At 43.4% G+C, this 25341-nt stretch overlaps 1 protein-coding gene across 1 annotated transcript in view; it reads left to right on the top strand.

Annotated features, from left to right (window-relative positions):
• The window catches only part of LOC310800026 (phosphoinositide 3-kinase regulatory subunit 4-like), a gene marked incomplete at its 5' end in the record, with an annotated part of 72920 nt that overhangs the window by 30054 nt on the left and 17525 nt on the right, over positions 1-25341 (top strand). Inside the window, 5 exons of the mRNA XM_083662621.1 lie at positions 5959-6160; positions 12883-12974; positions 14904-15117; positions 18576-18741; positions 20559-20723. Of these exons, the coding sequence (XP_083518747.1) occupies positions 5959-6160; positions 12883-12974; positions 14904-15117; positions 18576-18741; positions 20559-20723 (839 nt within the window). The remainder of the gene's footprint in view (positions 1-5958; positions 6161-12882; positions 12975-14903; positions 15118-18575; positions 18742-20558; positions 20724-25341) is intronic.

Genomic DNA, 25341 nt, shown 5'->3' with positions numbered 1-25341 from the left:
TGCAGTTGTCTATTTTAATTATGGATCATAATACAATGCAATTCCAAATGCACTTTTATTTTAAAAGTAGCCACACAGTGAGAAAAAAGAAAGTGAGAAAAAATAAATCATGTATTGCGGAAAAAAAGTGATGCATCGATTTAAGATGCATCGAGATGCATCGAGATGCATCGATAATCGTAATCGAATTGAATCGTAGCCCTCTGAATCGTAATCGAATCGAATCGTGAGGCCAGTGAAGATTCACTGTGTGTGTTCGCGTGCACAGACACACACACACAGACACGCGCGCGCGTACACACACACACACACACACAGACACACACACACACACACACACACAGACACACACACAGACAGACACACACACGCGCACACACACACACACACACACACACACACACACGCACACACACACAGCCTCCTCAGTCATGTAGTTAGTAAGCTGCTCTGCACGCCCTCAGTCTGTCTCTCCTGGATCCAATCAGCTGACTGTACTGGAAATAGCCCCCAGCCCCGCCCCCTCTACCAGTGAAATAGCGTCATAGCGTTCCCATATCCCCACACAGTGTGCCAGAGCATTTTGTTTTGCCATTCACAGCTACAATGTATCCACATGGCCAGAGGAAAGGAGCTGGAGGAGTGGCTTATGTTGCATGGTGTCACAGCTACAATGTATCCACATGGCCAGATGAAAGGAGCTGGAGGAGTGGCTTATGTTGCATGGTGTCACAGCTACAATGTATCCACATGGCCAGATGAAAGGAGCTGGAGGAGTGGCTTATGTTGCATGGTGTCACAGCTACAATGTATCCACATGGCCAGATGAAAGGAGCTGGAGGAGTGGCTTATGTTGCATGGTGTCACAGCTACAATGTATCCACATGGCCAGAGGAAAGAAGCTGGAGGAGTGGCTTATGTTGCATGGTGTCACAGCTACAATGTATCCACATGGCCAGATGAAAGGAGCTGGAGGAGTGGCTTATGTTGCATGGTGTCACAGCTACAATGTATCCACATGGCCAGATGAAAGGAGCTGGAGGAGTGGCTTATGTTGCATGGTGTCACAGCTACAATGTATCCACATGGCCAGATGAAAGGAGCTGGAGGAGTGGCTTATGTTGCATGGTGTCACAGCTACAATGTATCCACATGGCCAGAGGAAAGGAGCTGGAGGAGTGGCTTATGTTGCATGGTGTCACAGCTACAATGTATCCACATGGCCAGATGAAAGGAGCTGGAGGAGTGGCTTATGTTGCATGGTGTCGGAGTAGTCGCAAAAATGACATCCTGACTGGGAAAATTCACGTTAATAGACGCTCAAGTTGTAACAATAACTTCTAGACGAAAGTAGATGATTTTGTTGATTGTAAGAATTTTCTCCCCCCTCACATGTAATTTGTAATATGGTATTACCGTTAGTTGCGGTCCATCTTGAGCAGGGGTGCCCAAACTCTTTCCCGTGAAGGACCAAAACTCAATCTGGGTGGAGAGCCGAGGGCCAAAAATAAACGTTGTGGAATTATATAGAATTTTATAGAAAATTAACATTCTAAATCTAAAATAACATTTCAATATAATAATCTACTTTTTATCTGTTTGGTAATTGTAATAATTTGCAATTGGTTATATATATTTAAAAAAACATCTGCATTTGTGGGGAGCTTAAACATTTAATCAGTGAACACCCAGTTAAAAACAGTTGTATTTTCCACCTTTGTAATCAAGAGAGAAATTTGACTTACGGTAATTCACAACTTGAAAAATCCTCAAGGTACTTTGAAAATCAGCTTTATTGTCCATCTTTTGTAAACAATTTGCCATGACAATTTGCAGGGATACAATCTCAGGAGTGAACACAGTATCCGCAGCCACATTCAGACACTGTTTCACAAAGTCACCACATGAAAAAGCTCGTCCACCCTTTGCAATCAGTGCAGATATCTGATAACTTGCCCGAGTTGCATTCTGGATAAAAAATCAAAAAAAAAAAAAAAAAAAAAAAAAATCCAAATCCGTGCCGGGCCAAAACAAACAGAGCGGGCCCGCGGGCCCCAAATTGGTCAGCACTGATGTAGAGTGACCTAGATTAGTTAGAAAAGTTACACATTAGCATTAACCCTAGCATTTAGTTTCCACATTCCAATCATTCCTTTCCAACACCACAAGCATGTTCATGTACACACGACCGAAGTTGGAAGGACAACTTGCCAACTCGGAAAATCGGGCCACCCGAGGAGCACCTGAATGCAGCATTACTGCAGACAGCCATGTTGTTTTGATTAATGCTGTTGTGTTGGCTCATCAGCGTGCGTGTGTGCGTGTGTGCGTGTGTGCGTGTGCGCGTGTGCGTGTGTGTGTGTGTGTGTGTGTGTGTGTGTGTGTGTGTGTGTGTGTGTGTGTGTGTGGCAGTGAAGCTGGATCTCATTACAGCTTCATGCTTCATTGCACTCAGATAAGATGTTGTAGTCATGTTTGAAAAGTGACCAAGGGGCTGAAAAATTAAGCCAATGTGGAAGTGCCTTGAACCTGCATTCTTTCTAATGACCAGCAGGGCTGAAAAAACAAGTCAAATTGGATAGAAGTCAATGGGAAAACGACCCTACTTCTCACTTGCTTTATGACCTCAGTAAATCTCAATCACTAGTTTCAAGTCTTCTTCAATACAGCACAATGTTCATTTTGTAAGTTATGGTCCCGTTTTGAGTCAAATAGACGATAAGCAGACTATGTTTTGGTGCTTGATTGACAAGTCGCCTTTCCAGTGATCGCGCAGCTCACCGATCTGGGACCAATAGCAGGCAGTAGCTAGCTTCTGGACCATATATAGATATAGATATTTTTATTCAAGTGTCATGCACACAGGGTGCCCAGCCCGCATGGGCTTATAAGACACTAAAGACAACAATCTTGCATGGTGTGTAAACAATTTAACACAAACATACAGTATGTATGCATATATATACATACACACACACACACACAGTGTGTATGCATATATATACATGCACACACAGTGTGTATGCATATATATACATACACACACAGTGTGTATGCATATATAAACATATACACACTGGATACATATACCCAAACGTACACATTATAGAACTCAAATCAAATATACAGCATATTTTTTCTCTTTTCCCAGGCTTTAGAAATGAAATTGGCTGCATGGAATGCTCCCTTTCTAAAACATAATTCAAATTTTTTGTAATCATCCAAATAAAAAAAATCATTATATAGCAAGCTCATTTTCTCGAAAAGCACATGTCTAAATTCATCATACAGAGGACAGAAGAACATAAAATTAATTTCATTTTCAATCTGTTCTAGATCACAGAACAGGCAAAAGTCTCTGTTCCTCAGGTACACCGCTAAACCTACCTGTCTCTATGGCAAGAGGCAAGGTACCTGAGCGTAGCTGGGCACAGAGAGATCTTTGTGTTTTGGATAGATTTTGTTCCACATATTTTTCTACTTCACAAGTATTTTTTATAAGACAATAAGTTCTTAATTTAGGCTTATTCCATATTTCTATAGTCCATTTTTATGCCTCCGCCGGCGATAGCCAGGCCGGAGGCATTATGGATCCGGGTTGTCCGTCCGTACGTACGGCTGTCCGTACGTCCGTACGAGGTTCGTTAACGCGATATCTGAGGAACGCCTGGACGGAATTTCATCAAATTCGCCTCAAACATCGACTTAGACTCAAGGATGATCTGATTAGATTTTGGTGGTCAAAGGTCAAAGGTTGAGGTCACTGTGACCTCTCCAACGCCATTTTCAAGCTTGTTAACGCGATATCTCAGGAATGCCTTGACGGAATTTAATCAAACTTGTCTTAAACATCGACTTGGACTCAAGGATGAACTGATTAGATTTTGGTGGTCAAAGGTCAAAGGTCAAGGTCACTGTGACCTCTCAAACGCCATTTTCAAGCTTGTTAACGCGATATCTCAGGACTGCCTTGACGAAATTTAATCAAACTTGTCTCAAACATCGACTTGGACTCAAGGATTAACTGATTAGATTTTGGTGGTCAAAGGTCAAAGGTCAAGGTCACTGTGACCTCTCAAACGCCATTTTCCAGCTTGTTAACGTGATATCTCATGAATACCTTGACGGAATTTCATCAAATTTGCCTCAAACATCTACTTAGACTCAAGGATGAACTGATTACATTTTGGTGGTCAAAAGTCAAAGGTCAAGGTCACTGTGACCTCTCAAACGCCATTTTCAAGCTTGTTAACGTGATATCTCAGGAATGCCTTGACGGAATTTAATCAAACTTGTCTCAAACATCGACTTGGACTCAAGGATGAACTGATTACATTTTGGTGGTCAAAGTTCAAGCTCACTGTGACCTCTCTCACACCCAATTTCCAAGCTCTGTAACGCAACATCACAGGAGCGCCTTGACGGAATCTCTTCCAATTTGCCTCAAATGGCGATTTGGACTCCAGAATGAACTAATGCGGAGGCATAAGTCCGCGTTGCGGTCGTTCTAGTTCTTTATGTAATTGGAAGAAAGCTTTTTTTAATTTCTTGAATATTGCAACGTAGTCTATTGTGAAATATGAATGACAAATCAGAAATAGAAAATAAGGATTTCACCTCACTGGCCCAGGGAGATAGTTTTGATGTTTCCCAATTGAAAATCTTTCTCGTCAGACCAAACATGGCAACAATCAAAATGCCAAACTCAAGGCTTCCAGACAAGAGTCCACAAACCAATGAGTGACATCACGGTGGCTACATCCATATGAAAGTGACTCATATCTGACATCACTATATTATACTACATTTGGCACATAGCTTTTTTATTATTTCTCAGGAAAAACCACACTTGGGCCAAAACGTTGTGCAAGCAAATGAGAAACAACTTGACTTTTACTGCCACACATGACTGTCAGATCCATCACGTCTGTCCTCCTGTCACCACCGTCCTCCCTTCAACCAGAACCTTGTGTTTGAAGGGTTGGGTCAGAGCCAGTCACCCAGGCCAATCTGTCTCCTCTCTGCTGCAGGCAGTGCTGCAAAGTAACTACAGTCAATGCATTTACTCAAGTACTGTACTCAAATACAATTTAGAGGTACCTGTGCTTTACTTGAGTATTTCCATTTGATGCTACTTTGTAGATCTACTAACTCCACTACATTTCAGAGGGAAATTTTGTCCTTTTTACTCCGCAAAATTTATTTGACAGCTTTAGTTCCTTGGCAGATTTAGATTATTAATACAAATTATAAATCAACTAATGATGATATATTTTCTTTTAGGTTAAAGGAGAATTTCGTTTTTTTTTAACCTGGACCCCTCTCCTCACATTAATTATGATCTGACGACTCACCCAGTGATCTCCGCAGCGTTTCTGGCCGTCCTAGCGTTGTTTTGAGATCAATAGCGTCCAAGCCAGTCGTAAAATGGAGCTCCGAGGGGGCCAAGTGGCAGCCTGTCTTTCCTGCATCTAAATAGCCAGTTTTATTCCCGTTTTCACCACATATCATCATAATCTCATCCCTCAACAACCACCAGAGTGATATTTCCCCCGGGGCTGTTTCCTGGAGTCTCCCAGGGATCAAATTAGCTCATTCGTGATCTCGGTCACCAAGTCTCGTCAAGTCCCGCGATACTTTCCTGCCGGCTGGCCAGTGTATCCTTCCAATTTTAGTATAGCCTACTAAATTGGAACAATACACGACCGCACGCCAGTCTTCTCTGTATCGTTCCAATTTAGTAGGCTATACTTGGAGCGCGGAGCTCCGTGCAGTCCCTCCGCAGAGCCTGTGCGGAGCGCCGCACAGAGCCTCCGCTCCGCAAACACCGGACACTCCGCAGTTAGTATAAATTAGCTTTAAGGGTTTGAATGCAGGACTTTGAACTTGTAACAGAGTATTTCTACACGGTGGTCTTGCTCATGTGACTGAGGTGCTGTGTTCTGTGTGTGTGTTCAGGGGATGAGTGAGCCGGAGGAGGACAAGCTGCTGGCTCTCAGAGACTTCATGCTGAAGAGCAACAAGGCGCGGGCCAGCATGGGAGAGCCCAGCCACCTGGGCCCCGAGGCCCACAGTGGCCTGATCGACCTGGCCACGCTGGGCATCACCGGCTGCCAGGTGGACCTGGTCAAGCCCAAGGCCGAGCTCGACGACAAGAGAGGTGAGAGGGTTACTTTTATTTTTTTTATTTTTTTTATTTAACCTTTATTTAACCAGATAAGACAGGGATGTCAGAGATACGGCCCGCAGGCCGGATCCGGCCCGCGGGCAGGTTTCGTCCGGCCCGCGAGATGTTTTGGAATATAAAAAAAATATATATATATATATATATATATATATTATTATTAAATTCGCACCCCATTATCATGAACTACGTGTGGCTAATAAGCAAGCTAAGAGTTCATTCATAAGTTAATTAACCTGCACTACAAGGAAGTATGTCAGTAGGTCACCAGGGGCCGGTTGCACCAACTGGTCTTACACTGGTCTTAAGCTAAGTTGGTCGTAACTTTACGACCTAAAAGCTACGCCGGTTGCACGAAGACGGCTTAAGCCTTATTTTCACTACGCCCAGGCGTAAGAGTTATGCCTGGTCAGGAGGAGGCGTAGAGCCTACCTGTAACAGAGATCTCCGCGGAGACCTTTTTGACCGTCATCGTCGTAACACAGCCAGTTCTCCGTCTTTGAAGCACGATGTTAAGATTATAACTAACTAGTTGTGTGGCTTAGCCTTCCCAAATGTTGCCGTTAATTTTTTTAGAATTTAATACATAGAATTGGGAACGTTACATTCAATTTCAATCAGACTGCCTGACACTAATCGCCGCCGCCATTTTCCCCAGGGGCTTCTACAGGAGGAGGGGGTGGGAGGAGGGAGGGTGTAGTGACGCACATACAGTAGTGGGTGACGGCGCGAGGCACATTTGTGGGCCAATCAGAGGGCATTCCCCGACAATTCACATGGACGCGCATTGCTACGACCAGCATAGTTAAGACCAGACGTAAGCCGTGTTGGTGCAACAGGCGTAAATCCACTCTAAAGACTGGTCTTAACTAAGACCGACGTAGGAGTTACGACCAGGCATAGTTAAGACCACTTGGTGCAACCGGCCCCAGGTGTAAACAAAGCCGCCATGATGCCACGCTGGAATTGAATCGCGCATTCGGCTACCTACCAAAAAACAAAGGAATCAACAAGATGCTGTCAAAAAGGAGAAAGGTTGACACAGAATGCAGGCAGTTTCAAGAGAAATGGAAACAGCAGTATTTCTTTTGTGAAGTAAATGGGTAAATGAGTCGAATTGATTTTAGTAAAAAAAAAAAAATCTGGTCCCCATGAGGTCTCAGTTGAACAAATCCGGCCCTCTACCTAATATGAGTCTGACACCCCTGAGATAAGACATTTGAGATACAAGATCTCTTTTGCGAATGTGATCGGGCCAAGAAGGCAGCAGTTGCAAGCCAAGTTACAATCAACATAATTACAGTACATATAAAGGAAACATAAAAACAGGGCTATAGAGCAGTTCAAAAAGCAAGGACAACCAAATACATCATAAAATACCACATCCAAGGGTAATAAATAACACAGGATCAAGAACGTAAAAACATATGGCCTAAAAACAAAATTTACAGGCCGAGAAAGGCAAAGTAAAACTAGACATTACTGCAGGAGCAGCTTGCAGTAAGAACTTCAGATAGAGCATGTTTAAAACTGGACAGAGGAATGGAACGTTTTAAACAGGACTGCAGGTCGTTTCACGACCAGGGACCAAAGTAGGAGAGACTCTTTTTTCCAGATTCAGTTTGCATATTTGGCACTTTGAATTTCAATTACTTAAGTATTAATACTTTGTTACATTACACCACTGCTAATTAGGCTGTTTGCTGTACAGCTATGCCCCCCTGTGTTCGAAGGGCCAAGTAGTTGGGTCGGCTCGAGTTCCTGGACAAGACCGGTTTTGGCCCAGACCAAACCAGTGGAAAGGGGTCATGAACTCTGGAACTTCGTGTTCAAGCACCAGAGTTGGCATGGACCTCAGTGGAAAAGGGGGCTCATATTTTCACCGAAAAACAATGCTGATTTATTTTGCACACTATCTCACACATATCCCAAAAACTGTAAACAGGTTTGCAGACAGTGTGACAGTTATTGAGAGTTGATTTGGGTTCAGTTGATGATGTCGGTGATGTCATATCGGAAGACTTGTAATTAATACAACCCAAATGATTCACTGGCTTCTGATGACATCACTGGCAACAATCGAGCTCAAATCAACAAACGACTCTCAATAAGCGTCAAACAAAATCATTGTCTCTAAAACTGTTTCCAGTTTTCGCATATGTGTGAGATCCATGTGCAAAATAAATCTGAATTGTTTCTCATTGATGTATCCCTTTTTAAATATAGAAAATCTGGTCTGTAGAAATGTTTTCATTCGGTCACCTAAGGACAGAAAGTTGACAGCTATTCCCTAAACGTAGTGTGATGTGGTTTTTGTGCTCTGTCATGTTGTCAAGTGTGTTGTCGGCCTTTTCATCTCATTTTGGAACCAAATCTTTCAAATGAAGCAAGAGAACAGAGAAAGTGTCTAGCAGTGCTTTCCCCAGGACGCCCCACGGTGTAGCATCACAGATACAAAGCAGACCCGGATCTATCTGCTCTGTTTGGTGTTCTAACTCTCTTTGTATTCATTTCACAGAGTCCACGGCCATGACATCTGGTACACTGTTTCATGTGCTCTAGCTTGGAGTGGTACTGCATGCTTTGCTGTGAGAGTAACACGGTGTTACCATCTAACCTTTCTCCCCAAAAAACTCACCTCTAACCCCTGTCTGCCAGGCTGGACTGCAGCGCACACACTGCACACACCAGGGCCTAACATTACATTTGGCGTGGGTATAGCAAGGATAGTAGGGGAGACCCGGGTCAATTCTAACTTTTTTTTTTTTTTTTTTTTAACATGACTCACAGATCATGTAAAATACAGAAGTCATCCTATGAGAAACATAACATGCACTAATTAATCATACAGATTTATATATTTTCATTGAGAACGGCAATACTATAATATTGAATTTAAAGTCGAGCTGAACCCAAAAATGACTTATTTTCTTTTAGTTCAAATGCCTGGGTATGCAGTGCACCTATTTAATAATGTATGCAAAAGAAATCACAAAACTCAAATGTATTTAGTTTTTCACACTTTTTCACATCAACAGTTCATTTTTCAAGATTTCCTATCGCCTATTTTGTTTGGCACGTCAATCTGTTCAAGTTTGGAACGCAGATGCATTCGTTATTGAAACAGACAACATGCATGCTGCTACTATCTGCATTTGCGGACACAAATATGAGCCAATATTTCCTCGATGTTGCCTTGATGAGAAAACAATGCAGCTTAAAACGTGTATGGGCATTGGGGAATAAACTCACGACAGTGGTGATATTCACAATTCTCAAAGGAGTTATACACGGACCCATGTTGGATTAAATATTAAAGGTCCCATTCCGTGCAAAAGCTGTTTTTACTTGTAAATGCATATATACTGCTGTCAGCCCTCCCTGTAATGAGTGGTCACACGCTCAGAACTGCCAGTGTTTGATTTGTCCCTATCCAGCGTCCCCCTGCAGTCTCCTCCAAGCCACGCCCCCAAACGCTCTGTTCCCCCAGACGGGTTAATGTTACGTCACGCGGGTCCTTAAGCATACTGCGCGCGTCTCTCTCACACAAGCTACCTGCGCCATTTTGTCTATAGCCACAAAATTAACACTTCTAGCTGGAGCGACGCCAACTGTACGTGATCCAGCAACTGCAGAGGTGCATTCGGTAAGTCTAGGCATTTTGAGATGTCCTCTTTAGCGTAGTACCGTTAAGTTAAGGATAACTCGCAACCTAGCGTGCTGGTCCACAGACGCTAATCTGATTGGCCGCTGGGAGCCTGGGGCGGGCTCTCCCTCAGCGGCCAATGGGAACTGTTAGTTCTGAATATATTATAGAAACAGGCCATTCTTGGGAAGCGACGAGATGAGGAAGTGAGAACTCCGTCACAACAAACGGGGTTGCTATATTTTCGACAGATTAATCCAGAATCATGTTTTATGGACCAGAGACACACGTTTTTAAGAGGTTACAGCTGCACGAATTGGGACCTTTGAAAAAATCAGTAGAAACATATTTTAAAAGCTCAGAACGAAAATGTGTTTCTGGTGAACGAATTTCCACTTTAAAGTCCCTGGAAACCAGAAATAACATAGTTAGAACGTTTTTGTGGATTTTGGTTTCCAGGGACTTTAAAGAACGCATCAATTCAGCCGCCCCCGTCCATGGAGAGGAGTGTGTTCCGGCTTCTCTCATCTCTCCCACCTGGCTGTGGCTGTCCTCACTCACTGATAATGAGTTTGCTGTTTAATTCATTGATATGCCGAATGATTCATTAATATATCCGTGAACGTTAATAGCGGCCATTTATCACGCAATAGCCTATGCACGCGGTAGGCTATCATCTCCTTGTTGCATTTTCAAACTGGCAAATGAAGGAAAAGAAACGATTCAACTTTTACTTGTTTACTCACCAATTTGGCTCTCTTCCAAATAATCCAGCCACGCACAGTAACTACGTTCATTCATGAAATTGCTCTGCCAGTGACGCGTGATTTCTAACCCCACATAGGATAAGCAATAACCACGCCCTGTGGCGCTGGGATTGGCCAGGAGCATTGAAGCTTGGGACTAAAGCACCTGGGGTTTTTCATCTTTTAAAATAAAGATGTTTAAAAAACTATTGCTTGTTACATTTTCAGTGCTGTACCTTTTCTCTGGGTAAGAATTGAGCTTGAAATTAACGATATGATACATTATGTTATATGAGCTATGAATGTGAACAACACCGTTTATATTATTGCATGTTTTTGTAGATTGTGTAGGCCTACATTGTACAATTATTATACTTATTATTATTATTATGCTAAGGAAGGTAGGTGACCATAATTAATTTCAATGTCCGCTCTCGATGTCCGCTCTCGAAATCGTTGTCCGTTCTCAAGAGCTATTCAGTTGGTTCATGAAATCGCTGGGCTGCGTGCCCTCCAGTGTTGCTCCTGGCCAATCCCGGCGCCACAGGGCGTGGTTATTGCTTATCCTATGTGGGGTTAGAAGTCACGCGCCAGTGACGTGGACCTTGTACTAGGCGCTGGGGTGGAAATGTTCGCTCGCGGGAGTGTGCATATACCGGATAATTGTTGCTAAACATGCAGACCAACCAGGTAGCATCTGCGAATGTTCAGACTGCATGTTTAGAAATGGCCAGTGTTGGGGGGTAACTCATTACAAAAGTAACATATTACATGTAATATATTACTTTTAGCAGTAACTCAGTAATATAACTTATTACTTATAGGATTTCAGTAATATTATACCAGTTACTTTGTCAAGTAACTCAAGTTACAAATTGAGTTACATTTTATTAAATCAAAGCACATATTTAAAAAAAGATACAATCATTTCCTAATCAAACTGTGTGTTTTTATTCAAATAACCACTATAGATGACAATAACAAAGCAAAAGAATAACATTTACGGTAGAATGTTGGATTGTTTACACTGACTTCAGGGCGGTTGAAATAATTTTTCGGGATGTTCCGGGGCAGCGATGTCATTCTGCTGCTGCTGTTGTTTTGGTAAAAGTAATGAAAAAGTAGTGTAATAAGTAGCGAGTTACTCTACACAGAAAGTAATATTGTAAGGTAACTTATTACTTTCAAATGAAAGTAACTAGTAATCCAGTATTCCAGTATACAGTACAGGTCTAGTTGCCATCGTCGAGGCTGACGTCGGAGCATGTTTTGTTCATTACTTATTTTGGTGTATTAGCTACATAGCTAGATCACTCGCATCACATTTATGCGTTTGTGTTCTGCTCCGTTTTCAGAGCAGATTTATCTTTTGGAGCACGGACGGTTTCTGTATGCGTCGGATCTGCAACAGCTGTTTCCACTTTTTTTTTTAAGCTGGCCAAGGCAGACGAGCCTTTGAGTTCAAGTGCCGTGCACCTCCGATGCTTTGTCAAAGTACTGTTTCCTGTTCTTTGTCAGTCAGCTGCTGTCTGTGGCAAAGCGTTTACACAGAACAGGCCTCCAGGAAACTCCACTCCTCTTACTGTAATACCCCACATTAATCAAGTCTCCTCCCAGTACCCAAGAATTCACTCTCCACTGCAAAAAATGACCAATGTCCATTTATTTATTCATTTATTTATTTATTTATCTATTTATTGTTAAATCTACTGTAGTACACATCTCTACAGCCTACAGAGTATTTATTACATTTCCACAGCTTATTAGTTGGCATTAAACAATTCAACTGTATATGAAAATTCATGAATGAGGTGCAGGTGGGTGTAGCCTGGTGACGGGCTGGTTTACCAGGCTAGCAGGTGGGTGGAATGAGGGAAAAAACAGAATCCTTTGGGTTCTCAACTAATAAGCTGTTAAAATAACATCTACTGACAAAAGTGAAGCAGTTGAATTGTTGAGTGTCAACTAATAATAAGCTGTTGCAATGTTACCAAATCTCACTTTGGGATGAAATATCTGAAAAGACATTTTTTGTAGCGTAATTGTAAACAGCGATGGAGATCGCAGCATCTGGTCGGCATGTGGCCGTGCTCTTCCTGGGAAACCTCCCTCACATGTAGTGAGTGATAAAAGCGTTTGCCAAATGTCGTAATGTAATGAGTGAGTTTGTAGTTCATATTGTTTTGTGAGAGCGCGTCACTCCCTGAACCTGTCCTGTACCCCTGCTCTGCAGCCATGTTTGTAGTTCATATTGTTTTGTGAGAGTGCGTCACTCCCTGAACCTGTCCTGTACCCCTGCTCTGCAGTGAGGAAGCACACCAAGCAGGACTCCAACATGAACGAGGAGTGGAAGAGCATGTTCGGGTCACAGGAGCCGGTGCTGCCCCAGACCGCCACGGTAACCACACCCACATTACCACTACACCCACATCACCACTACACCCACATCACCACTACACCCACATCACCACAGTAACCACACCCACATCACCACTACACCCACATCACCACTACACCCACATCACCACAGTAACCACACCCACATCACCACTACACCCACATCAGCACCACACCCACATCAGCACAGTAACCACGCCCACATCACCACTACACCCACATCAGCACCACACCCACATCAGCACAGTAACCACGCCCACATCACCACTACACCCACATCATGACAGTAACCACACCCACATCACCACCACACCCACATCAGCACAGTAACCACACCCACATCACCACTACATTACATTGTACACCACATTGTATTGCCCATATACAGTAAGTAGAAGGGCACCCGGAGAGTACAGACCTCTGCCAGGGCAAATTACCTGTTCGTGAGGCTTGTTTGTGACTCAGATCCACTCCAAAATGTACTGCGTTCTTCCTTGGCCGATGCTACATCCTTCCACCAGGTTTCATGAAAATCAGACAAGTAGTTTTTCTATAATCCTGCAGACAAACAGACAAACAAATAAACAAACGGCACCGAATACATAACTCCTTGGCGGAGGTAATGAAGTGCAAGTTGTTTTGAGTTAATGCAGCCAGCTAGCAGACGCTAATTAGTCTTCTAATTAAAAAGAAGAAAGCCAGTATGAGTCTAAAGTGCATCAATAGGGAAACAAGGAAGTAGGGCTGGGCAATTTATAAATATTATATCGATAAGGTGATATGAGACTAGATAGCGTCTTCCATTTTTGATATCGTTATATTGTAATATGGCAAGTGTTGTCTTTTCCTGGTTTTAAAGGCTGCATGATAGTAAAGTGACGTCATTTTCTGAACTTACCTGACTGTTCTAGTCATTAAATTCACATGACTGATGATTATCTATCAAAAAATCTCATTGTGTAACTATTTTGTGAAAGCACCAATAATAGTCTGTCTTTGCGTTTTATTTTGATGTGGTTTGAATAAAAGTGCTTATGACTCACATCTGGCTTTGACTTACAAATGAACATTTAACCCACTTTTTAGAAAATAGAGAGATATATATCATGTATCGCCATTCAGCCTAAATACTGAGATATAATCTTTGATCCATATCGCCCAGCCCTACAAGGAAGCACAGGAATGTGTTGGCCATGACTGCTCGCTGATCGTTAATACACGTTCAGAGTCACATGTTGTCCTGGGAGGAGTAACGGAACGTTTAGCTTTTTGTCTCAGCCAGTCAGTGATAGAGCTGTGAAATAAAATCGATATGACAATAATTGCTATATATTTACTACTTTACTATATAATACTCTATTGATATTTCCGAAAAATGTCAGTGTTCAGTAACACAGTGTGCAAGTGTGTTTACAAATTATTGCAAATAGTGTTCTAATAAATTGAAATTAAATTGAATGACATTTTTTATTAAATAGTTTTGACTCAATTTGTCCGAGTTATCAATATAATGTGATATAATGTGATGTACATATTATTACAATACCTGGGTGGTATACAGCATGTTGTATTTTCAGCTCTATTTTTAAAATGTCAGTAAATTATGTCAAGTATTGCAATATATGGCAATATGTATCTTGAGGTCCTTGTCACTACCCAGCACGAGTCAGTCAGTCTCTCCAGGAAATTGTGATTTTGCGATCGCAAAATAATTAGTGTAAAAATCTAATACAAATTCAACCAATCGCCGTAATATTTGCAAAGATTGTGTAAAACAGGTTCCTACATTAAACTTGCAATTTTTGTCAGTTCCCCCAATTTTACCCAGAAAAGCCGCTGCAAAATCAAGCATTTTTGATCCTAACAATCACCCAAAATAAATCCTTGAGGGAGTGGTCAGTGAACTGATGCAGGCTTTGTTCCCATGCAGGGGGGTGGTGACGGGCCGGTGAGTCAGAGCAAGAAGACACTGGCCCCGCCCCCTGCGGTGCAGTCGGGAGGCCCTGCCCACCAGCGCCGCCTCAACACCTGCAGGGCGGAGCTCCAGCAGCTGCTGCAGCAGAAGAGGGAGCAGTGCAGCGCCGAGCGCATGGCCAAACACATGATGGAGAGCAACGAGTGGGAGACCAAGCCCCCTCCGCCCGGTAACACAAACACACTTTATCTTTCACAACAGTCAAGTTGATTTATATATATAAATATATATATTTATATATATATTTATACATATTTATATATTTATACATATATATATATTTATATTTATATTTATACATATATATATATATATATATACACACACACACACACACACACACACACACACACACACACACATATACATATATATATATATATATATATATATATATATATATATATATAGAGATATTTCTTTTTAATAAACATAGGCTATAATATTATAGGCTGTGTGTGGTAGTTGAAACATAGTTTCAAGTTGACGTTTATTTATGTTTGTAGTTAAAACAAAAACATAAAATTTATGTTTTTGTTTTAACTAATGTAGCCTATACAGTATTTAATACTGTATAGGCTACATACAGTACAACACAAAAGGCTCTTACTTACCCTTTGTCGCCACCTGGTGAGTAAATATATATGTAACTAAAACCATTAAAATTGACAACCGGTCCGCGACTTTTTTTTCCATGCATCTACCGGCCCTTGGCACAAAAAAGGTTGGGAACCCCTGTCTTAGAGGATGACAATTAAATGTGAAGATACTCGCCTACACAATACACAGCTCGTTGCCTGCATAAGTTATTTAAGATATAGATTGAATAGTTGTTTTTTCTTTTACCATGCAACAAACGTTTAGTTTGTGACAGTGTGACACATTATTATTGCAAGATAAGCCTTATCTTCCATGTTGTTTTCTAGTTATTATAATAACAATTTCCAACAAACAGCATTTGTTTTGCATTTTGTCTTGCATTTCAAATGAAAGACTATTTTTCCAGTCATATATTTTCATTATTCAAGTTTTGTAAAAAAATTAATAAATATCGTATCGTTATCGTGAACCCAATATCGTGTATTGTATCGTATCGTGAACTGAGGGTATCGTGACACCCCTAATAGTCATTGTTGGAAAATGCAATACCATGGCATGGATATAACACCACAGTATGTTGAATGTTTCAACCTCAGCCTTGGTCCATGGAAACCCGAGTTTGGTCTGCTGGTTTTCAAACATTAAGCGGTTGATTCCACTTATAAACACAACCTCAATCAACATTATAATGTCTGTGCTGCAGTCAGCCACAAGCCAGCAGCACATGGGTTTGCACAAGTTTCTCATATGTCACATGACATGCCTGATTTCCCATCTTCACAAAGTCTCTCCTACAAAAAAAAACTACTTCCACTGTTTAAGAGATCTGTGGCGAGATTCACCAATGTGATAGGTCGTAAAGGGATAGTTTGTATTTTATTTTTAAAGTCCCTGGAAACCAGAAATATTTTTTTATTATTTAGCATTTCACAGGAACCTATGTTAATAAGCCACCAGCCAAATTTGAACGATGATGAACGTCGCAAAGTATATAAATTTAGGTTTGACAGTCATGACAAAAGTCCCGCGGACTGTGTGGGCGTGTCCCGTGTGTGTGCGTGCAGGTCTTCTCCTCCGAGAGAGAGAGAGCGAGAGAGAGAGGGAGGGAAACGGAGAGAGAGAGAGAGAAGGAAAGAGCGATGGAGTGTGTGTGTGTGTGTTCGTGTTCGCTCGTTGCTCGGCGCATACTGACAGAGAGGAAGAGAGACTGCCGCTGCGAGTGCACAGCGCTACTGTGTGTGTGTGTGTGTGTGTGTGTGCGTGCGTGCATGTGTGTGATTCGATTAAATCTTATGACGTGATAAGATCATTCATTTTAGCACCGCGCGCACCGCTCTCTTCAATCATCTTCAATGAGGAAGTGGAAATCCAGACCTTGTAGAAAAGTGGCGATTTTGGGGCTTTGGGTTGAAACTAATGTCTCCTACTTTCTGAGGCACACAATTACTCACATAAGACCCTACGTTTAATAGTTAGAAGGTTTTTGTGGATTTTGGTTTCCAGGGACTTTAAAAAAATTTACGCGGGGTTGTATGAGTATCAAGTTGCGCTGAAGCGATGGTTCAGGATTCAGTTCTATTTTCCAAGCGTGAAGCTGCCAGGCATGAAGTCAATGGAAGTTGTGGGCGGGGTCAAGGTGCGCCAGGCGAGGCGCTGAGGAAAAGAGAGTGCTTCTTGTGTGAGCGGGTTAGCATGAGCTCAGCTTCAGCGTGGCTTTAGCTTCAGCTCTGCTTCTGTTAAGCGCCTGGTGTGAACAAACACTTAGACCTTCATCAGAGCATAGCATGTTGTATGCTCTGATGAAGGTCTAAAGGCCCAATTATACTCAACTTTAAAGACGGAGACGGAGACGGACAGAGCCTTCTGTCCGTACTCTGCGTTAATTTCGTCCGTTTTCTGTCCGTCATCTGAAAGCTTACAGATACGCATGCAACGGAGGAAAACCACACACACACTCATGCATTTGACTCTCTACTGCCCACTGGTGGATGTATTGCTTAACATGATACCAACGTGAAAGACGCATGGAAGTATGTGGGCAGTGACGATTACACCGTTTGAAACGGACACCCTTATTTACGGATGAAAATGGAGTATAATTGGGCCTTTAGAGACCGAAAGCTCAGCAAATAAAAGTGAGCCTTTGCACTAGGGGTGCTCCAAAAAATCGATTCTTGAAAGGATCGCGATTCTTAATGCCACAATTCCAAACTCCCAAGAATCGATTCTTCTTCGTATTGTATTTTTTTTTTTTTTTCTTTACAGTGCACCTGAACGCAACATGTAAGATACCGGCTGAATAAGTGTCCAAATGTTCATGTCATTTGTGTACTGTACTGCCACGGTGCCACCACCTCTTGCACTTAAGAACTCTGGTTAATGTATTCCCCCCAAAATCTATAAATCCTTCTCAAAGTCTACAGATCCCCCCCAGCCTATAAATCCATCTTATCTGAAGAACATAAGGGGGGAATTCCCCCCTAGTTTGCTAAATGAATTTAGGCCCTGACTGTAATACTTCAGAAGTTGAATTTGAAGTTCAGCATTAATACATTTGTCATTTTCTGTCCTAGATTTACCTTTGTGTGTTATTGCAATATAAAACTACATAATTGAGAATTGATTATAGATTCTGGAATTGAGAATCGATTCTGGAATCGGATCGTGACCCCAGGAATCGGAATCGGATCGGATCGTGGCTTAGCCGGATCTGAGCACCCCTACCCATTAATATTTTTGTTTATAGCATTTTTTTATTGATCGCAGGTCATATCGTCATCGCAATATTGAACAGTGTTATCGCACATCGCAGCTTTTCCTCATATCGTGCAGCCCTAGTTGCAGTGCAATCTTCGTATAGTGTTGTGATGTACTGTGTGTGTGTGCGTGCGTGTGTGTGCGTGCGTGTGTGTGTGTGTATGTGTGTGTGTGTGTGTGTGTGCACGTGTGTGTGTGTTCGTCGTGTTCGTGTGTGTGTGTGGTGTGCGTGTGTGTGCACGTGCGTGTGTGCGTGCGTGTGTGGTACAGGGTGGCACCCCAAGGGGCTGCTGGTGGCTCACCTCCACGAGCACAAAGCTGCCGTGAACCGCATCCGCGTGTCAGACGAGCACGCCATCTTCGCCACAGCCTCCAACGACAGCACGGTCAAGGTGTGGGACAGTCAGAAGATGGAGGGAAAGACCACCACCACCAGGTCAGTTAAAGACCCCCTAAAGTCAAAAACCTGTTTGTCTTCTTGTTCCTTCAGTTGTATGTCTGAGCTTCACTGTGCAGAACGTTGTCTGTGCAGAGTCTGACACTAGAAGGCTGTTTTCACATTCAGCTGCTGAAAGTGGAACGTTTCTCTTATACCGCTTTCAGACGGACACGGTTCTGGTTCTGGCTCCGGCTCCGTTCTGGAGTCTCAGAACCTTGGAGCTTTCTGGCGAACCAGCCCGTGTTCACACCAGTTTAAGCGGAACCAAAGAGGACATTATTCGATAGTCCTTCAGTTTTTTAAGTTGATTCATTATTTGGTCTGGCGTTCGAGTGAACCCAGCCTTGGCCATCTCTTCCGCAAGTTCGGCATACGACTTGCTCTTTCTTGTACTGCTTTCTAGCTTTTCTTGAGATTTGGTAGATGCCCAAATCACCACTAAACATTTGGTTTCCTCAGCAGACCACTGCAAATAATTTTTCTCCATGTTGTCACTGCCTTCTTCTCCTTCCTGCTCGTTTTCACAGCCTAGAATGAGACACGCCCACTGATGATGTCACGGTTCCCAAGGAAAAAACAACAATTTTTTGGTTCCGCTGAGAACCAACTTTTCAGGTTCCGAACCAATTATTTTTTTGGTCTGAACGCGCCGGCCGGTTCAAATTTGGGTTCGGGAACCGGAACCGGCACGGAGCCCTGCCGGTGTGAAAGCCCTCAGATAGGGCTTTCACACCGGCAGGGCTCCGTGCCGGTTCCGGAGAAAATTATTGGTTCGGAACCTGAAAAGTTGGTTCTCAGCGGAACCAAAAAATACAATGTAGTTGTTTTTTCCTTGGGAACCGTGACATCATCAGTGGGCGTGTCTCATTCTAGGCTGTGAAAACGAGCAGGAAGGAGAAGAAGGCAGTGACAACATGGAGAAAAATAATTTGCAGTGGTCTGCTGAGGAAACCAAATGTTTAGTGGTGATTTGGGCATCTACCAAATCTCAAGAAAAGCTAGAAAGCAGTACAAGAAAGAGCAAGTCGTATGCCGAACTTGCGGAAGAGATGGCCAAGGCTGGGTTCACTCGAACGCCAGACCAAATAATTAATCAACTTAAAAAACTGAAGAAGGACTACCGAATAATGTCCTCCCACTTTGGTTCCGCTTAAACTGGTGTGAACACGGACGGGCTGGTTCACCAGAAAGCACCAAGATTCTGAGACTCCAGAACGGAGCCAGAACCAGAACCGTGTCTGTCTGAAAGTGGTAACGAAGAACTGGACGGACAAACCCGTCTTTATTTGTCACACAACCACAACACATACACACACACACACACGCTGACGGTGGCCGGTGGAATTCTATCTCCACATTTCTCCCATCCTGGCTCGTCCTTGCTCCTCAGAGCCGGCCAGGCCTCCCATTTATATACTGATGATGATGATGATGATGATGATGACTTCCAGTCACTTCCTGTATCTGTGCCACTGCCACGCCCCCTTAGGAGACTGGTCAGCCAATCAAGTTTCATACCATTGACAGACAGCCAATCACAAGCTGAAACATGAGTGAATATGATAGAAAACTTTTTTTTTAAATACTGGGTGGGGAAAGAATTAAAGTGTGTGTGTGTAGGCTATCGTTGACAGTTGAGTGTGACTGATTTAACTGCAGATTTGAGTCACATTTTGAAGCGTCAGAATAGCGTGCTGCTGTTGGTGTTTGTGCTCATGTGCAACTGGGGAAGACATTTGAACATGAATTGTGTATAATAGTGTTTGGCTGTTGTCACCACAGTGTTTTGCGTCTTGTCTTGTCGTCTCCTCCAGGTCGGTGCTGACGTACTCTCGTATCGGCGGCCATGTGAAGACGCTGGCCTTCTGCCAGGGCTCTCACTACTTGGCAGTGGCCTCGGACAACGGCTCCATCCAGCTGCTGGCCGTCGAGGCCAACAAGCCGCCCAAATCCCCCAAGTTCCAGCCCTTCCAGACCAGGTACATTCACCACGCCCACACCTCCGGGTCACCACGCCCACACACCTCCGGGTCACTACGCCCACACACCTCCGGGTCACCACGCCCACACACCTCCGGGTCACCACGCCCACACACCTCCGGGTCACCACGCCCACACACCTCCGGGTCACTACGCCCACACACCTCCGGGTCACTACGCCCACACACCTCCGGGTCACTACGCCCACACACCTCCGGGTCACCACGCCTACACACCTCCGGGTCACTACGCCCACACCTCCGGGTCACTACGCCCACACCTCCGGGTCACTACGCCCACACACCTCCGGGTCACCACGCCCACACCTCCGGGTCACCACACCCACACACCTCCGGGTCACTACGCCCACACACCTCCGGGTCACCACGCTCACACCTCCGGGTCACCACCCACACACCTCCGGGTCACCACACCCACACCTCCGGGTCACCACCCCCACACCTCCGGGTCACCACACCCACACCTCCGGGTCACCACCCCCACACCTCCGGGTCACCACACCCACACCTCCGGGTCACCACCCCCACACCTCCGGGTCACCACGCCCACACCTCCGAGTCACCAGCACTCACTAGCACGCCCACACCTCTCGGTCACCACGCCCACACCTCAGCTGGAGTTTAAATAGCCTACAGGGGCTCCGGTAATCCGTGTATGTTGTGTTCTTTCGTTTTTCCGTTTCAAAACCAAATCGGAAAAACCAAATAACGGTTTCGTTTTTTTCTTTTTCCGTTTTAAAACAAAAACGGAAAAACGGAAAATCAAAAAACGAAAAAACAGGAGGTTTTTCTGTTTTAAAACTAAACGGGAAAAGGGGAAAATCAAGATTTGTTTTGTTGTTTTGTTTCTGTGATATTTGGATATTTTTGGAAACCCCCGTGAATGCTGGGAAAACGAGGAGAGGAGAGGAGGCGCATGCGCGACATTTCCGCGGAAGTTTCAGTCTCAGAAAACAGGAAGAGAGGAGTTGTATGGTCTGAAGTTTGCTTGTTACGTTTTGACAACTTATTGCAGTTATGGCCGCACTTGAACCTTATCATAACTTCATCCACAAACTGTTTGACAGTGGAGAAACATACTCCGAGATCAGTGCCGCTCTGCAGCGTTTTGGTGCTCCGCGCTGCTCAGGTTAGTAACGTTATTTCGTTATTTTTTATGTTGTTTGTCGTTTTTATGTTGTCCTCTCCATGTGGCCATGCTTTCAAACTTATATCAGCTAAAACAGATGTTTAGGTAACGTTACATTAACGTTAGCTTGCAAGCTAACGTTAGCTTTCAGCTGTTATATTTGAGGCAAACCTGCCGCTCATGTTGTGGTGTTGTACAGTATAACGTAGCGACTAGCTAGGTTGTCTGTCTGACCGTCTGCCTGTCTCTTTGTCTGTCAATCTGTCTCACTGTCTGTCTACCTGACTGTCAGTCAGCAGATAGACAGACAGTGAGACAGACAGTCAGTAGCCTACATCAGTCAGTGACTAACTTACTTTCTGACTGTCTGCACGACTGTCTGTCTCACTGTCTACCTGACTGACTGTCTGTCTGTCTGTCTGCCTGTCTACCTGACTGACTGTCAGTCAGCGTCTCTCTGACTGACTGTGTGTTTCGCCTGTCTACCTCACTGACTGATGTCTGTCTGCCACTGACTGTCTGCTTGACTGTCACACTGGATGTTATGTAATTTAGTGTATAGCTTTCCATTGTTGCTTTGAATTTGACATTAGGCCAAGCATGACAATAGAGGCCTCTTTTAGGTCTGTGACCTCTGACCCCTTTTGTTTTTGCCCATAGTCTTCTGCACGGCCCAGCCACAGTCTTCATCACCAGTGTCAGGCCCAGTCTCCTGAAAGGTTCCACCTGTGTCATTGGGGCCATCCTCCAGGGTTGCTCCACCCTTCGGCCCAGCCTCCTGGACACCCTCTACACCTGCCTGTTCGTCGCTGCCCAGGCCACATCACCTGCTCACTTCCTCCATGGGGCGACTACTTAATTTGAACTATACATCAACTGACACTTAACTAGACCAGCTTGTGATTTGTGTATCTGTTTCAAATAAATGTACCATTTGAAGGGGCAGCTGTTCAAAAACCCAAGCTAAACGTCCTGGACTCAATCTCAGAGAATCCTTCACATCACTTCTCACCATTGCCAGTTACACACGTCATTAGTACCCACAATCAGGATTGAATTACCCCACCTCAATCTATGCCCCACCTTCATCCTTTGCAGTGTTCCTTTAAAGGTTCTGTTAATCTATTTTTTCTCATGTGTTCTATTGATCACACTCAATAGAACACACTCTAGGCCGTGTCAGGTCACTCCACCCTGTCCACCCTTTTGGTCATCGGTCAATTGATTATTGTAGTTCTGGCAGGAGCAATTTGAATAGATGATGCAGAGTTCGGATAAGACAAGACAGTTTGGTCTTTTTTTATTTATTTTTATTAAAAAGGTTTACATTTCCTAATATGTATTATTGCCACATGTATATGCTTGTTCAAAATATGCATTGCCACATGTATTAGATATGTTTGTTCAAAGTAAATTACAAATACTATTTGAATATGTGTCAATTGTTTAAACAGACAAAATGGATACTAAATTTGATTTTGAACACAGCTGATTATTGATTTGCTGAATTAAAAATATATAGGTGAAGCAATTGTATTTATACAGCACCAAATCATACACTTAAGATCCTTTACAATTAAAGCAGGTGAAGACCAAACTCTCCAGGCAATTAAGGTATGGATGGATATCAGCTACAGATAAAATTGTGCTAAATGATAGCTACTGTAATATGGTCTACAAAGGTCCAATGCCCACCCTTTCCCCTCAAGTATTTAGAATTGACTACAAATGCAGTCAGTACATTTTAGTAGACATGATATGCCAAACAGCTTTAATGGTCAAAAGTTGACACTGCATGATGTAAAATACTTGAATAAAGATTCTGGAGTCAGAGGTTGGTCTCAGATGAATATATTATAGCTTGCAAGCGGAGGAATACAGAGTATAGCTTAAGGCTGGTACAATATCACTCATTCTGTAGATCAGTGATACTCAACCCGAGGCTCTAGAGCCACATGCGGCTACTTAAAATAAATAAATACAAATCTAATAAAATAATGGGAGGAAAGGGACTTGGATTGTGGCTCTTTCAAAGCTTTGTTTTTGTCAGTGTCTCCTGAGTAGGGCAAGGCTGAGTACCACTGCTCTAGATTATACACAGAGGCCCCAGCAAATCTGTCATATCTCTCTCTACAATGCAGACAGTTATGGAGTTCTGGACAAAATTACATAATAACAATGTTCTCAGATTTGTGTGTGAGAGTCCCCCCCAATCAAATGGGTCAGTGGCCCTAATTTGGGGACTAAATTATGGTATGGTTTTATTTGGTGATTAAAAAGGGCACGTCTTGCCAACACACTAACATAGAAGAGAAATTTAAAATAAAAGAATCGCTGAGGATGAAAACACAATAAAGCCCAAAGGCTTATTCCATTGTGGTCCTCATAGGGGTCCTTGAAAGGAAAAGGGTCAGAACCACTGGTCTATCACATAGCCACCTTTATGTAAGAGTGTGAATTGACCTGCTGGTCATTTTTTTAAGCTACAGTACTTGGCACTAGCTACTTGTCTATGGTCCGTGTTCGACATAGCCCTGCCTGTAAGAGTAGAACGACTTTTTGGTAAAAGAAAAAAAAATACAATTTTATATGTAGACTGTTAAACCAAGAAGTTGATATGCTGATAGTCCTCTCAGCTTTTATTTGGAGATATTTGCTGGTTGGTAGTCTAAGTCTAAACTTTAGACTAATAATATTGCATGTATGTAGAGGCATGGATGTTAGCTGGTACAAAGATGTATGAAATATATCAGCTTAGACCCTGGTTGCAAGTATAACCATTTATAAAAGGCAGGATGAAGGTAGCCTAGGTAAACCCAGCCCCCACGTGACCTGCTCTCTCAGTTCCCAGTCCTAGTCATAGTGACTGAGAACAGGTCTGAGAGCAGGTCACGTGGGGGATGGGTTTACCCAGGCTAGGATGAAGGTGGTAGCCTGGGTAAACCCAGCCTTCAACGTGACGTCACAGGCTATGCCTGTAGTGTACATTTCTTCGGTGCTGATAGTATGATAGATGATAGAGGTCATGTGGAGGCTGGGTTTACCCAGGCTATGAAGGTGGGGTAATCAAATCCTGATCGTGGGCACTAATGAGGTGAGTGAGAGGTGATGGTGTGAAAGATTCTGGGAGATTGAGTCCAGGATGTTGAGGTATAGTTCAAATTAAGTAGTCGCCCCATGCAGGAAGTGAGCAGGTGATGTGGCCTGGGCAGCGACGAACAGGCACAACAGGTGTAGAGGGTGTCCAGGAGGTTGGGCTGAAGGGTGGAGCAACCCTGGACGATGGCCCGGACACCAATGACACAGGCGGAACCTTTCAGGAGACTGGGCCTGACACTGGTGATGAAGACTGTGGCTGCACCGTGCAGAAGACTATGGGCAAAAACAAAAGGGGTCAGAGGTCACAGACCTAAAAGAGGCCTCTATTGTCATGCTTGGCCTAATGTCAAATTCAAAGCAACAATGGAA

The sequence above is a fragment of the Poromitra crassiceps genome, assembly GCF_964638095.1.
Source record: "Poromitra crassiceps genome assembly, chromosome: 29".
NCBI classification, from domain to species: Eukaryota; Metazoa; Chordata; class Actinopteri; order Beryciformes; family Melamphaidae; genus Poromitra; species Poromitra crassiceps.
This window is presented reverse-complemented; position numbering and strand designations above follow the sequence as displayed.